We start from the raw sequence: 17,365 nt of genomic DNA on the forward strand, positions 1-17,365 counted from the left end.
CTATACTTTTGCAGCGATATATTACTTGATATAACATAATGAAAAACAATGTAGAGTGGTTAATTTCATGACTATTTCGCAACAGAGCTAGGCTAAGGGATGACATATAAAATACTAAGAAAAGCAAACCCTTTCTAACTGTTAGAAAGCAAGAAACGTATATAAAACTGAAAGAAGAAATATCCCCTTAAAGAATATTTGTGGGGATAGGTCAGAGAGATTTTATTAGTACCGTAATGTTGCATACAGCTGTAAACTGTATGACAACATGCACTTACCAAATCTTATAGCGTCATACTTAGACTTTTTCAAATACCGTTCAAATTACTACATGCACATATTTTTACTCATTTAGAAAAATATATCGATAGTAAAATGTCAAAATTACAGCTAATTGAAACAAGCAGTATAAATACTTTTATTCACATCAATGCCTCAACCCATTTAGAAGCGGCTCAATAAAAAAACTTAGTATCTAGCTCATATTTTATTGTTTATTGTAGTCATTTAAAACATTTGTTTAGAACTATAATTTTAAAAGTGGTATGTGAGATAATATTTTGACACGAACTAATGCAAGTTGATCCCGATAAGGTAAAATACCCGGAAAGAAGGTGTGTGTTGTGTGGTGTGTCTGGAGGTGGGAGTGTGGTGTGGGGGGGGGGGGGGGGGGGGGAGAAGAGAGAGGGGGGGGAGATACTCATCCGAATATACTTTTTAACTGATGAATAAAACTGAACATTTGCGCATGTTTGAAACGATTTATTTCCTCACTAAATTTCATTTTTGGGGTGTTTTTACCTGTCAAAGATACATTATTCTGTTATATAAATTAATATGGAAAAATGTATGATTGCTTAATAATATTGTGGCGACTTTGATCTAACATATTTATATCAAACTGCATTTCACCAGTGAGATGATATACTGTGCTAGTCTGGCGTATGACTGTAGACAAAATATTTATAAATGTACTTTTACATATGTTTCTAAGTCAACTAAGTACATTACAATTTGGACAGGCTACCTCATTAGTATATATTAAAATTGCTTCTGCATTATAAATGATAAACCTATGTACCATTACTATGACTTTACGCAAAGCTGGAACAATTGCGGTATGGTAAATGTGTATGTTACCGGATGTGACCAATGGGAAAACTGCATTGTGACACCACATTAATACATTTGCTGTAGGGTTGAATATTTCAAGTAGTAGTTATAAGATACACATCACCATCGTGGTTTACAAATTTATATTTTGGTATGAAATACATGATTTTTATTTAAAGCGCGTGTGAAGACTACCGCCGTCTGTAAGCTGAACACGTCCATATGTTTCATACCCGGATGTGTCCCACTAAACCACAGTCTATTTCTTAATGAAAGGGAGTATAAGATGAACATAAGCATTTTTACACATCTTAGTACTTTAAAACGATTGCATTTGATGAAATGAAATGAAATAAATAGTTCTACCGAAGTTAATTGGCTTTCCAAAACGGGACTACAAATATCAGAACGTTTGGATGTACGATTGCTTACAGACGACGCGTCGTCATTCTTTTGTGATGACACTAGACATTAGTCATTAGACATTTTCATGATGTTGCATGCTAGTATAAATATATGCCCTAAGTTGAAAAGTTTATCTATAAAAACAGTTAAAGTAATGCAAAACTGAATCAGTGTAAACAATATTAAAGAAAGACAAATAAAAAATGTGCTTATATGATATAAATAGCAAATTAGCAGTTTCCATTTTGGTATGTACTACATTGACGCGTCCGAAATACGCACCCCTTAACATTTAAAACACGAATATATTTAGCTGATTTTTATTGTTCACTATGGCCATAGACCTTTAGGATAATAGGTCAATAACAACTTTGTAAGACGATAGGTCAATAACAACCCTGTAAGACTTTTTCATGCTTTGTGTGATTAATGGTTAACGTAAGAAATAAATCGCGACTTAGTACTGTTCATTTGAGTATATCTTAATTACATTAGTTTGCAAAAATATGAAGAATGATGTTACAAGAAGAGTAAAACAGCTTTGTTAGAGTTATAGAAACATTTCACTTAAAACATCACACCCATGTCTTTATATAAATCACGCTGTTAAAAAATATCGCATTTTAATTAGATATATTAAAACATTTTGATTCAATTACTGCGCATCTGAGCTCTGAACTGTGATAAATCAGGTGAAAAACCACTCGACGGCCTTCTTTATTTTTATTCTTACATGGTCATTGAAATTTCATGATAAAAGTTTGCTGGGCTTCATTTATCCAAGTAGTAATAAACCGGACGTCATGTCACCATTTGACGTCATAATGGACTTCATAATGCTGTCATACCGGTCCGCGCGTCAACCGTTGTTTATCGCAGATTCTAACACAACCGAATTCATTTTCCTATCTGATTATTGTGTATTTTTATATATCAATACATTTTTCTGACGTCACAATTATTAAGTCAGTCGCACAGGAAAAGAAATCAACACAAAATAGAAAATAGGCAAATACTAGCATTTGATGGATGTCGTCAAGGATGTGTGTGTTCGGGTTTAACGTCTTTTTCAACAACTTTTCAGTCTTATAAACGACGGTTTCTACTTGTAGCAGTGAGCACAATGCCCAACTTTACAGAGCTGCCACACTGGCATATCATACCGTAGACACGTGGCATGATACCCCACCAAGTCGGTTCGACCCTCACTCGGGGCGTTGAATTCTTCATGTGAGGAAGCCATTCAGCTGGCTTACGGAAGATCGGTGGTTCTACCCAGGTGCCCGCTCGTGATGAACTAATGCACAGAGGGGCACCCGGTGTCTTCCTCTACCAACAAAGCTGGAAAGTCGCCATATTACCTTTAATTGTGTCGGTGCGACGTTAGACTTAACAAAAAATACCCCACCAAGTCACATTATATTGACACCGGGCTGACCAGTCCTTGCACTATCCTCTCAATGCTGAGCGCCAAGCGAGGAAGCTGCTAGTACCATTTTTATGTCTTTGGTATGACGCGGCCGGGGATCGAACTCACGACCTCCCACACTCGAAGCGGACGGTTTACCACTAGGCTACCGAGGCGTACTTTAAAGTCCTTTGTAACGTGTAAGAATCGAAATAATATATCAAATTTAGTGATATGCTCTTTATTGTTTGTCATCTGATGCGTATTATTATATCACTCGAGATACGCCCTAGTGATATTAATTCTTATTTCTTAAATATACAGATATTGACTACTTTTTCTTTGTTTATTAAACTGCAACCAAATCCAGCTAGGTCAGAATGTGCAATTTATTTAATGGTAAATCGCCATGAATGATTCCACTTAATTATTCTTTATGAGACCTTTTAATCTAAATACATAAGTGACTAACCAATACCAATATTATAACACATAAACCACGGTAATGCGACAAATATGCACAATATATTTCCATTTACCGATACCTCCCTTTTAATTGCGTTAACTGATTATTTTTCAGGAAAATGATATATTCGTTCGCAGATAATGTCACAAAAGTGTAATATGTGTTGTTTTAACGGTTTTGTATTGAAAAATGAGTATTATATTTCAAACATTTTACGGTAATTTTAATAAAAAAAAAGAATGAACGGTAGCTATTCATAAATCACAATGAATATTTTATTCTTTTTCTGAAATAATATTATTTATTTACATTATTTCAATTTTGCATTCCTATAAAGATAAATTATATAACAATTTTGTTAGGATTCATTAAAAAATATAACTACTAAGAGCATTTTTATCAAAATAACGGAAGTCGTTGCGCATGAATAAGCTTGAGAATAAACCTGCTTTTGATACTATAAATAGAAAGATATTAACACAAAACACTTAAATCCCAAAAATATTAAAGATTCATTAAAAATTGAGTGAAATATGATGTTTTAAAAAGAAATTTACTGAAAATATCCTTTATATGAGTTGTCTGCCCCTGACAAGAGAAGGTGCGAAAAGTCAGTGTTCCATAACCAGATTTCTATTTGACATAACCTTCAATCATTTTATGTTCATGGCTTGTCTCTACTAAAAAGTGCATGATCGAATGACTTATAAGCCGGGCTACATGTAGCTGTATAGTATATATTTTCACCAGTGTCTTGCATATAGCTGAATAGTATATATTTTCACCAATGTCTTGCATATAGCTGAATAGTATATATTTTCACCAATGTCTTGCATATAACATGTAGCTGTATAGTATATATTTTCACCAGTGTCTTGTATATAACATGTAGCTGAATACCATATATTTTCACCTGTGTCTTGCATATAGCTGAATAGTATATATTTTCACCAGTGTCTTGCATATAACATGTAGCTGTACAGTATATATTTTCACCAGTGTCTTGCATATAGCTGAATAGTATATATTTTCACCAGTGTCTTGCATATAACATGTAGCTGAATAGTATATATTTTCACCAGTGTCTTGCATATAGCTGAATAGTATATATTTTCACCAATGTCTTGCATATAACATGTAGCTGTATAGTATATATTTTCACCAGTGTCTTGCATATAACATGTAGCTGAATAGTATATATTTTCACCAGTGTCTTGCATATAACATGTAGCTGAATAGTATATATTTTCACCAGTGTCTTGCATATAACATGTAGCTGTATAGTATATATTTTCACCAGTGTCTTGCATATAGCTGAATAGTATATATTTTCACCAATGTCTTGCATATAACATGTAGCTGTATAGTATATATTTTCACCACTGTCTTGCATATAACATGTAGCTGAATACCATATATTTTCACCTGTGTCTTGCATATAGCTGAAGAATGGGATAGTTTACAGTAAGATCTGGATATGTTTTGCATAAACTTTGCAAAGAGAAGTGCATCACATTATGGACATGTAGAAATCTTTGGTTTTCTTTGTATTCATTATCTAATATAAACAGATGTTACTTGCTTTTTCAGTTTTTTTGTAGACTTTCATGAATGGTAATTTTTGTGGTTGTGTTTTCTTTTCTTTAATTTATTGTTTTTTGCTCTTTACTATTTCACTTTATTTCTTGGACATAAAGGTTATATTTTCATGTTCAGCTCTATAGCTATATTTTATTTCCTACAAAATCATTTTATTTGATTCTCACAAACTTTTATTACGGTTTCTATGAAATGGCTATTTTATGAAGACACAAACTTGTTGATACCAAATAGTATTAAAGATATAATTCTATGAAATTATCAGTATTCATGACTGTGTGTCTTATTTTCATGGAATCCATAGTTGCCTCAGTCCGTGAAATTAAATGCATTCAAATAAACATGTATAACACTTTCATGTTCGTGAAATTACTCGATTTGAGTAATAACATACAGAAAAACTGTTATACTTCAGCAGAATAATTTCACGAGGGCATAGCCCGAGTTTATGCCCCCCTTCAAAGAAGGAGGGGTATATTGTTTGTCTGTCGGTCGGTATGTAGACCAATCCGTTTCTGGATGATAACTCAAGAATGCTTCGGCCTAGGAAACGAAAGTTGATAGGGAGGTTGGTCATCACCAGCAGATGACCCCTATTGCTTTTGAGATCTGTATGTCAAAGGTCAAGGTCACAGTGACCCTGAACAGTTAAACGGTTTCCGGATGATAACTTGAGAACGCTTGGGCCTAGTATCATGAAAGTTGATAGGGAGGTTGTTCATGACCAGCAGATGACCCCTATCTATTTTGAGGTCAATATGTCAAACGTCAAGGTCACAGTGACCCTGAATAGTTAAACGGTTTCCGGATACTCAAGAACGCTTTGGCCTAGAGTTATGAAAGTTGATAGAGAGGTTGGTCATGACCAGCAGATTGGCCTCTATTGATTTCGAGGTCAGTACGTCAAAGATCATGGTCACAGTGACCCAGAACAATTAAACAGTTTCCGGATGATAACTCAAGATTGCTTGGGCCTAGGATCGTGAAAGTTGATAGGGAGGTTGGTCATCACCAGCAGATGACCTCTATTGATTTCGAGATCAGTAGGTCAAAGCCTCAAAGGTCAAGGTCACAGTGACCAAGAACAATAAAACGGTTTCTGGGCGATAACTCAAGATTGCTTGGGCCAAGGGTCATGAAAGATTCTAGGGAGGTTCATCATGACCAGCAGATGACCCCATCAATTTTGAGGTCAGTAGGTCAGAGGTCAAGGTTACATTGACCCGGAACATTGAAACCGTTTCCAGACAATGACTTGAGAATGCTTGGACCTAGGGTTGTTAAAGGTTACATTGACCCGGAACAGTTAAACCCTTTCCGGACGATACCTTGAGAACGCTTGGGCCTAGGATCACGAAACTTAATAGAGAGGTTGATCATGACCAGCAGATGATTTTGAGGTCAAAAGGTCAAAGGTCAAGGTCACATTGAACCAGAACAGTAAACTTTTGTTTTGTTTACAGTGAGCATATAATTTCTGTTCCTTGTGCAATTACTGAATGCATCAAGGGGGGCATTTCGTGTTCGATGAGCTCTTGTAATGACATATGTATTAATTTAGGTAAAACAAGGTTTTACTATAAATTATTTCGATTCTGATATGCCATTTTAATCTAAAACAGTAGATAAAATATAGTAGTGCTCTGTCTTGGTCGCAACAAAAATATTGACATTTTCGCATGTTAACGTGACGTCATTTTAGTGTACACATGTTTTAACAGAAACAAGCATATTAGAATTCACAGTAAATTGGAATTGTATTTTGTTTGTTGGGAACATTTAATGTAATAGGCCAGTGGGTTTAATTCTCGTTCATAACAAATATAGATTGTATAGATAGTTGATTTAAATCGATAACAGAAATTAAGTGGGCGAAATTGATGTTTTTGCTTGATGAATTTTATCTATTTAGGAAAATTAAAGTTTCTAACTTTTGGGATTAATAAATTAAATGTTAAAAGGATTGCAGATCAGCAAAGGCCATTGGGTCCCTCATTGAAAGCATCAGCTCCGATACTGATGTTTTTCTTTGAAGATTGGATACTGATGTTTTTCTTTGAAGATTGGAAACAGATAGTTTATAAATGCTGTAAAACGCACTGGTCTCCATTAACAAAATTAGTTTCTTTTTTATTTTGCATTAGGGCAAGGAATAAAATATTTGTTTCTGACTGGTGTCTTCTAAACCCATCAATTTTAGGGTTCTTGATGTGTCAGTAGGCTGGTTTATTTCTACAAATTAAATGTAAAGACTTCTTAGAGACAACTGTTAGCCCAAGTCAAACAAAAGATAAAAGGTAAGGTTAGATTTCACGGAAGCACAGAGCACCCCAAACACAGCCATAGAACCATGCATCGCAAAGTAGGCCAACAACAAAAAGAAGCTGTAATGAAAAATATTGTAGACGGGTTGTTTCAAATATCCAACAAGTACATTACAATATATAAATATATGCAAAATACAGAAAAAGGAGGGTGCGTAAGGGGTAGATAAAAAGGTTGGATTTTGGGGGTAGGTGGAGCAAGGATAAATATTCAACAGGGAAAGCCCATTCCTTAAACACAGCATTCCTGCAACATTCACCTATGTAGCTTAATAGGGAGTGTGCAGATCTATGGATCATGTGGTAGGGAGTTTAATCCCTGGGGCGAAGCATATGTTCACTATGACAGTTTGATAAAAGACGTAATAACAATAAGTATGAAATCATAGAGAGGTTGGCAGTAAACTTGCAGAGAACAGGTTAGTACTGGTGCAGAACCCAGGAACACTGGTTAGGTGAACTGCCTGCCATTACGTATTACTGCATTACTGTTGAAAAAAATGGTACTAACCTGAAAACAGTCAATCAAACAAGATGTTGGCAGTAACTTGCAGAGAACAGGTTAGTAATGGTGCAGAACCCAGGGACACTGGTTAGGTGAACTGCCTGCCATTACATATTACTGCATTACTGTTGAAAAAAATGGTACGAACCTAAAAACAGTCAATCAAACAAGAGGTTGGCAGTAAACTTGCAGAGAACAGGTTAGTACTGGTGCAGAACCCAGGAACACTGGTTAGGTGAACTGCCTGCCATAACGTATTACTGCATTACTGTTGAAAAAAATGGTACGAACCTAAAAACAGTCAATCAAACAAGAGGTTGGCAGTAAACTTGCAGAGAACAGGTTAGTACTGGTGCAGAACCCAGGAACACTGGTTAGGTGAACTGCCTGCCATTACGTATTACTGCATTACTGTTGAAAAAATGGTACTAACCTAAAAACAGTCAATCAAACAAGAGGTTGGCAGTAAACTTGCAGAGAACAGGTTAGTACTGGTGCAGAACCCAGGAACACTGGTTAGGTGAACTGCCTGCCATTACGTATTACTGGATTACTGTTGAACAAATGGTACTAACCTAAAAACAGTCAATCAAACAAGATGTTGGCAGTAACTTGCAGAGAACAGGTTAGTACTGGTGCAGAACCCAGGAACACTGGTTAGGTGAACTGCCTGCCATTACGTATTACTGCATTACTGTTGAAAAAATGGTACTAACCTAAAAACAGTCAATCAAACAAGATGTTGGCAGTAACTTGCAGAGAACAGGTAAGTACTTGTGCAGAACCCAGGAACACTGGTTAGGTGAACTGCCTGCCATTACGTATTACTGCATTACTGTTGAAAAAATGGTAGGAACTTAAAAACAGTCAATCAAACAAGATGTTGGCAGTAACTTGCAGAGAACAGGTTAGTACTGGTGCAGAACCCAGGAACACTGGTTAGGTGAACTGCCTGCCATTACATATTACTGCATTACCGTTGAAAAAATGGTACTAACCTAAAAACAGTCAATCAAACAAGATGTTGGCAGTAACTTGCAGAGAACAGGTTAGTACTGGTGCAGAACCCAGGAACACTGGTTAGGTGAACTACCTGCCATTACGTATTACTGCATTACTGTTGAAAAAATGGTACTAACCTAAAAACAGTCAATCAAACAAGAGGTTGGCAGTAAACTTGCAGAGAACAGGTTAGTACTGGTGCAGAACCCAGGAACACTGGTTAGGTGAACTGCCTGCCATTACGTATTACTGCATTACTGTTGAAAAAATGGTACTAACCTAAAAACAGTCAGTCAAACAAGATGTTGGCAGTAACTTGCAGAGAACAGGTTAGTACTGGTGCAGAACCCAGGAACACTGGTTAGGTGAACTGCCTGCCATTACGTATTACTGCATTACTGTTGAAAAAATGGTACTAACCTAAAAACAGTCAATCAAACAAGATGTTGGCAGTAACTTGCAGAGAACAGGTTAGTACTGGTGCAGAACCCAGGAACACTGGTTAGGTGAACTGCATGCCATTACGTATTACTGCATTACTGTTGAAAAAATGGTACTAACCTAAAAACAGTCAATCAAACAAGATGTTGGCAGTAACTTGCAGAGAACAGGTTAGTACTGGTGCAGAACCAGGAACACTGGTTAGGTGAACTGCCTGCCATCACGTATTACTGCATTACTGTTGAAAAAATGGTACTAACCTAAAAACAGTCAATCAAACAAGATGTTGGCAGTAACTTGCAGAGAACAGGTTAGTACTGGTGCAGAACCCAGGAACACTGGTTAGGTGAACTGCCTGCCATTACGTATTACTGCATTACTGTTGAAAAAATGGCACTAACCTAAAAACAGTCAATCAAACAAGATGTTGGCAGTAACTTGCAGAGAACAGGTTAGTACTGGTGCAGAACCCAGGAACACTGGTTAGGTGAACTGCCTGCCATTACGTATTACTGCATTACTGTTGAACAAATGGTACTAACCTAAAAACAGTCAATCAAACAAGATGTTGGCAGTAACTTGCAGAGAACAGGTTAGTACTGGTGCAGAACCCAGGAACACTGGTTAGGTGAACTGCCTGCCATTACGTATTACTGCATTACTGTTGAAAAAATGGTACTAACCTAAAAACAGTCAATCAAACAAGATGTTGGCAGTAACTTGCAGAGAACAGGTTAGTACTGGTGCAGAACCCAGGAACACTGGTTAGGTGAACTGCCTGCCATTACGTATTACTGGATTACTGTTGAACAAATGGTACTAACCTAAAAACAGTCAATCAACAAGATGTTGGCAGTAACTTGCAGAGAACAGGTTAGTACTGGTGCAGAACCCAGGAACACTGGTTAGGTGAACTGCCTGCCATTACGTATTACTGCATTACTGTTGAAAAAATGGTTACTAACTAAAAACAGTCAATCAAACAAGATGTTGGCAGTAACTTGCAGAGAACAGGTTAGTACTGGTGCAGAACCCAGGAACACTGGTTAGGTGAACTGCCTGCCATTACGTATTACTGCATTACTGTTGAACAAATGGTACGAACCTAAAAACAGTCAATCAAACAAGATGTTGGCAGTAACTTGCAGAGAACAGGTTAGTACTGGTGCAGAACCCAGGAACACTGGTTAGGTGAACTGCCTGCCATTACGTATTACTGCATTACTGTTGAAAAATGGTACTAACCTAAAAACAGTCAATCAAACAAGATGTTGGCAGTAACTTGCAGAGAACAGGTTAGTACTGGTGCAGAACCCAGGAACACTGGTTAGGTGAACTGCCTGCCATTACGTATTACTGCATTACTGTTGAAAAAATGGTACTAACCTAAAAACAGTCAATCAAACAAGATGTTGGCAGTAGCTTGCAGAGAACAGGTTAGTACTGGTGCAGAACCCAGGAACACTGGTTAGGTGAACTGCCTGCCATTACGTATTACTGCATTACTGTTGAAAAATGGTACTAACCTAAAAAACAGTCAATCAAACAAGATGTTGGCAGTAACTTGCAGAGAACAGGTTAGTACTGGTGCAGAACCAAGGAACACTGGTTAGGTGAACTGCCTGCCATTACGTATTACTGCATTACTGTTGAAAAAATGGTACTAACCTAAAAACAGTCAATCAAACAAGATGTTGGCAGTAACTTGCAGAGAACAGGTTAGTACTGGTGCAGAACCCAGGAACACTGGTTAGGTGAACTGCCTGCCATTACGTATTACTGCATTACTGTTGAAAAAATGGTACTAACCTAAAAACAGTCAATCAAACAAGATGTTGGCAGTAAACTTGCAGAGAACAGGTTAGTACTGGTGCAGAACCCAGGAACACTGGTTAGGTGAACAGCCTGCCATTACGTATTACTGCATTACTGTTGAAAAAATGGTACTAACCTAAAAACAGTCAATCAAACAAGATGTTGGCAGTAACTTGCAGAGAACAGGTTAGTACTGGTGCAGAACCAGGAACACTGGTTAGGTGAACTGCCTGCCATTACGTATTACTGCATTACTGTTGAAAAAATGGTACGAACCTAAAAACAGTCAATCAAACAAGATGTTGGCAGTAACTTGCAGAGAACAGGTTAGTACTGGTGCAGAACCCAGGAACACTGGTTAGGTGAACTGCCTGCCATTCTGTATTACTGCATTACTGTTGAACAAATGGTACTAACCTAAAAACAGTCAATCAAACAAGATGTTGGCAGTAACTTGCAGAGAACAGGTTAGTACTGGTGCAGAACCCAGGAACACTGGTTAGGTGAACTGCCTGCCATTACGTATTACTACATTACTGTTGAACAAATGGTACTAACCTAAAAACAGTCAATCAAACAAGATGTTGGCAGTAACTTGCAGAGAACAGGTTAGTACTGGTGCAGAACCCAGGAACACTGGTTAGGTGAACTGCCTGCCTTTACGTATTACTGCATTACTGTTGAAAAAATGGTACTAACCTAAAAACAGTCAATCAAACAAGATGTTGGCAGTAACTTGCAGAGAACAGGTTAGTACTGGTACAGAACCCAGGAACACTGGTTAGGTGAACTGCCTGCCATTACGTATTACTGGATTACTGTTGAAAAAATGGTACTAACCTAAAAACAGTCAATCAAACAAGATGTTGGCAGTAACTTGCAGAGAACAGGTTAGTACTGGTGCAGAACCAGGAACACTGGTTAGGTGAACTGCCTGCCATTACGTATTACTGCATTACTGTTGAAAAAATGGTACTAACCTAAAACAGTCAATCAAACAAGATGTTGGCAGTAACTTGCAGAGAACAGGTTAGTACTGGTGCAGAACCCAGGAACACTGGTTAGGTGAACTGCCTGCCATTACGTATTACTGCATTACTGTTGAAAAAATGGTACTAACCTAAAAACAGTCAATCAAACAAGATGTTGGCAGTAACTTGCAGAGAACAGGTTAGTACTGGTGCAGAACCCAGGAACACTGGTTAGGTGAACTGCCTGCCATTACGTATTACTGCATTACTGTTGAAAAAATGGTACTAACCTAAAAACAGTCAATCAAACAAGATGTTGGCAGTAACTTGCAGAGAACAGGTTAGAACTGGTGCAGAATCCAGGAACACTGGTTAGGTGAACTGCCTGCCATTCTGTATTACTGCATTACTGTTGGAAAGTGGTACTTAACCAAAAACAATAAATCAATCAATCAATCACTCGATTGGACTAGTGCTTTCTTGGCCTCTGCATCATTCTGTCAACTTACTGTGACAGAGAATTTTGGCTTATTGTTCATAAAGAAGTGTAACAATTATATATGGAAATAAATTCAGAATCAATTTAAAAGATTTCTAACATACTGATTGATTTTGTATAGAGTACATTGATGGTACTAGGACAGTAGATCTAAGTCTCTTGTGAACATCCATGCAGATTATATGCTAACTAGCCTAAAATTTCTCTCACTTCTGTGCTTATCAAGTTATGAACATAATAACAGTTATGAGTGAATTTACATAATTGATTTCCATTTATGACAATAACAAATTAATTTCAGTGCAATTTGCATGCCCCCTCTTCCAAATGGGCATATTTTCTTTTATAATAGAAACTGCACTTTCTTTTCTGTGCTTTCTATTTATAATAATGATACATTTTTTGGAGTTTTAAAGTTCTTTATTATTCTTTCTTTCTTTCTTTCTGCTTGTTTTTTGAATACTTATATGTTACTGTTTGGTTGTTTGTTTGCTGTTTAAGGGGACATGCCTCCAGAAAGACATAAGAATTTCAGTTTTTTAACCCTTAGCCTGCTGCAGGCGAATTTAACAGCCTTTGCAAACAGCTTGGAACCAGATCAGACGCCGATTAAATCGGCGTCTGATCAGGTTCCAAGCTGTTTGCTACTCTGACAATATTTCTTCCAATTTTGGAGCAAATTGAATGAACTTTACAATTTTAGCAGACGACATTTCCAGCAGACGACAATTTATCTAGCATGCTAAGGGTTAAGGATCAGTTGATGTCAATGTTTAAGATCATATTTTAATGTGTGTGTTATTGTGTACCGCTGAATTCCTTTAGATTTATATCAGATTTCATTATTGCGACTAAAGCTTTTTAGAATTTTCTACATATTGAATAAAAACTGTTTTTATTAATATTTACAAATAACCAGAAGGAATCACTTTCAGATCTTTTTCTATAGTAAATTACTAACTAATGCAAATATTTTCTAGATTTTTGAAAGATTTGACATTAAATCTGGAGGTATGGAGTTTTCAGACACATCACAAGGTGTTGATAAAATTTGTGTACTTTCATATCAACACAAATGAGAATGTTGCAGAAATTGACAGTATAGTCTACTATTGACCATAAATTCTTTATAATAAATTAATCTTTTTAGCATACACAGTATTCATAACGAAATTGCAGGACAGATAATAACCTTTGAATAGTTTAGCTTTCAAACAAAACAAGTGTTTTTACCTTATCCCTGTAACCTGCAAATACAATAGAAACTGTTCTTAGTATGGTATATTTTGTGTCTTTCACATACAGTGCTTCTGGGAATGGAAAAAAAGACATCTTTAGTGCAACTTCCTTAGAATATTATACAAAGTTGTTTGTATTATAGAGTTAGTTAAGTTGCTCTGGAAAGGTTAAAGTATAGTTTGGGGAAAAACCCACAAATTCTACATCCATAGAGGTGTACCTGCACTCTAGGGTGTTACTAACAGAGATTGCAAGCACTGTATATCAGTTAGGATCGGAATATTCACACTTAACCGAATAATTATACAATATAACCTGTCTTTGCGAAACCTCTGAAAAGCCGGCTGCGTCCTGTAGATATTTCTCTACCAGTTAGATGCCATTGTTAGTATATAAACCTCTCATCATAGTTATATTGAATATGAAAACAGTAGCAAGAGTATTAAATGTAATGTTTTCTACTTTCAGTTAGAGGACGATGTAATAGCTAAACCAGGTTACTTCTCTATCATGAAGACTTACGCTGACCAGCAGAAGAGCAATGATTGGATATTGCTCGACTTCTCTGCTCTTGGCTTTATTGGTAACTATGTTATATGGCTTGGCCATTTCTTCATTATATTTTAAAGATAAAAATTTAAAATATCAGTTTCCATTTTATCAGAAGTTTTTTTCAAGATTAAAAAAATGTCTTGTGCAACTACTTTTATACACATGTGACATGAGACATACCAGTATTATACTTTTTAGCAGGTGGGCAGTCTCAAAGGTTTTCTGCGCTGTAATTTTAGCAGGTCTTACCTAATAATTACTAAATGAGCCGCACTGTGAGAAAACCAACATAGTGTGTTTTCGACCAGCATGGATCCAGACCAGCCTGCGCATCTGCGCAGTCTGGTCAGGATCCATGCTGTTCGCTTTCAAACCCTATTGCAAATAGAGAAACTGTTAGCGAACAGCATGGATCCTGTCCATACTGTGCGGATGCGCAGGCTGGTCTGGATCCATGCTGGTCGCAAATGCACTATGTTGGATTTTTCTCATTGGGCGGCTCAAATAAGCTTTTACTCAGTTTGGTAACCAGGTTAGAAAAATCAAACTACAAAAATACCTCAACTAATGCATCTAATAAGTTAAAGGATTCAGTGCTCTGTAAGTATTAATAAATGAATGTAGAAAGAGTTTCAAAGAAATGTAAACTACCTTTAATTGCTATGTGTTATTTTATTTGTTGGCTGAAATGTAGATCTAAAAGTCTGTTTATCAGTTTGAAATAATAAATAGCACAAAGATTTGAGCTGTTCATTTATTATGATTCTTAAAAAGCAGAAGGCTGGTAGGTATAATTTATGCTTGGAATAGAATCTTAACTGGAAATCAAAGTGCAGAACGCTGCAATCAGCTGTTGATGCAACTGTGCATGGTTTCTTCTATGTAATTAAAACGGTTATCTAATCTTTTGATGCAGATGTACATTTTCTAAAGTGCTTGTTATTTGTTTGTGCAGTCTTATGTTTACTGAAATGCATTCTCATATCAGAAACACAAATTTATTTACCACTGTTAAAACAGATGTTTTGTAAAAAAGTACAGTACAAGTTGAAAATATATCCAGAATTTCTGAAGTTTTCTTTCAGAAGGGTGCCAGAAAATAAAAATAATGACAAGTTTTGAAGCATTTTTGTGGCATATAGATTTGCACTTGTCTGTGTGTCTGTCCGTCCAAAGTTCGTGACGCGCCTAGCTCAAAAAGTATTTGATATAAATTGATGAAACCTTGCATGAGTCTTTATCATGATATGAACTTGCACACCTCCTATTTTTCGTCTGGCTCTGCCACCTAATTTTAGAGTTATGGCCCCTGAAATAGTCAAAAATGCACATTTTCACCTTGTGACACGCCTAGCTCAAGAAGTATTTGATATAGATTCATGAAACCTTGCATGAGTCTTAATCATGATATGAACTTGAGCACCTCCTATTTTTCATCTGAGTACCCCCCCTATTTCTAGAGTTATGGCCCCTGAAATAGCCAAAAATGCACATTTTCACCTTGTGACATGCCTAGCTCAAAAAGTATTTGATATAAATTGATTGAAACCTTGCATGAGTCTTTATCATAATATGAACTTACGCACCTCCTATTTTTCGTCTGGTTCCGCCCCCTATTTTTAGAGTTATGGCCCCTGAAATAGCCAATAATGCACATTTTCACCTTGTGACACGCCTAGCTCAAGAAGTATTTGATATAGATTCATGAAACCTTGCATGAGTCTTAATCATGATATGAACTTGAGCACCTCCTATTTTTCATCTGAGTACCCCCCCCTATTTCTAGAGTTATGGCCCCTGAAATAGCCAAAAATGCACATTTTCACCTTGTGACATGCCTAGCTCAAAAAGTATTTGATATAAATTGATTGAAACCTTGCATGAGTCTTTATCATAATATGAACTTACGCACCTCCTATTTTTCGTCTGGCTCCGCCCCCTATTTTTAGAGTTATGGCCCCTGAAATAGCCAATAATGCACATTTTCACCTTGTGACATGCCTAGCTCAAAAAGTATTTGATATAGATTCATGAAACATTGCCTGAGTCTTAATCATGATACGAACTTGCGCATCTCCTATTTTTAATCTGGGTCCGCGCCCTATTTCTAGAGTTATGGCCCCTGAAATAGTCAAAAATGCACATTTTCACCTTGTGACACGCCTAGCTCAAAAAGTATTTGATATAAATTGATGAAACCTTGCATGAGTCTTTATCATAATATGAACTTACGCACCTCCTATTTTTCGTCTGGCTCCGCCCCCTATTTTTAGAGTTATGGCCCCTGAAATAGCCAATAATGCACATTTTCACCTTGTGACATGCCTAGCTCAAAAAGTATTTGATATAGATTCATGAAACATTGCCTGAGTCTTAATCATGATACGAACTTGCGCATCTCCTATTTTTAATCTGGGTCCGCGCCCTATTTCTAGAGTTATGGCCCCTGAAATAGTCAAAAATGCACATTTTCACCTTGTGACACGCCTAGCTCAAAAAGTATTTGATATAAATTGATGAAACCTTGCATGAGTCTCTATCATGATATGAACCTGTGCAACTTCTATTTTTTATCTGGGTCTGCATCCTATTTTCAGTTGGCCCCTGAAATAGTCAAAAAATGGCATTTTCACCTAATTATGTGCCTCACTCAGAAAGTAATGTAAATTCATGAAACCTTGCTTGAGTCTTTATCATAATGTGACCTTGCACACTTGGCATTCTTCTTGTGAATTTTAGCGTTTATTACAGAGTTATGGCCCTTTAAATAGCCAAAATAGTGGATTTTTTGTTTGTGATGCTCATAGCTCAAAAAGTATATGGTATAGAATAATGAATCCTTTTCATAATTTTTTTTTGAGGCTATACCCCATTAAGACTGCAAACATTTGAATTATTTCCCCTTATTTGTGACAAATGTACCAGTGGGGGGCACACCCTGTGTCCTACAGACACATTCTAGTTGAAAGTAAAAATCTCCCACCCCACTCCAAGAAATTGAAGTTAAAATTTATTTTACTGGTACT

The 17,365-nt window shown here is 36.6% G+C and overlaps 1 protein-coding gene across 5 annotated transcripts in view; it reads left to right on the top strand.

The window, feature by feature from the left end:
- Positions 1–17,365, top strand: part of LOC123557532 (alpha-1,3-mannosyl-glycoprotein 4-beta-N-acetylglucosaminyltransferase B-like) — an 84,294-nt gene that overhangs the window by 55,313 nt on the left and 11,616 nt on the right. For all 5 annotated transcript variants that reach the window (XM_053543858.1, XM_053543857.1, XM_045349041.2 and 2 more), the window contains exon 9: positions 14,256–14,370. In XM_053543858.1, the coding sequence (XP_053399833.1) occupies positions 14,256–14,370 (115 nt within the window). The remainder of the gene's footprint in view (positions 1–14,255; positions 14,371–17,365) is intronic.

The sequence above is a fragment of the Mercenaria mercenaria genome, chromosome 5 (assembly GCF_021730395.1).
Source record: "Mercenaria mercenaria strain notata chromosome 5, MADL_Memer_1, whole genome shotgun sequence".
Classification (NCBI taxonomy): Eukaryota; Metazoa; Mollusca; class Bivalvia; order Venerida; family Veneridae; genus Mercenaria; species Mercenaria mercenaria.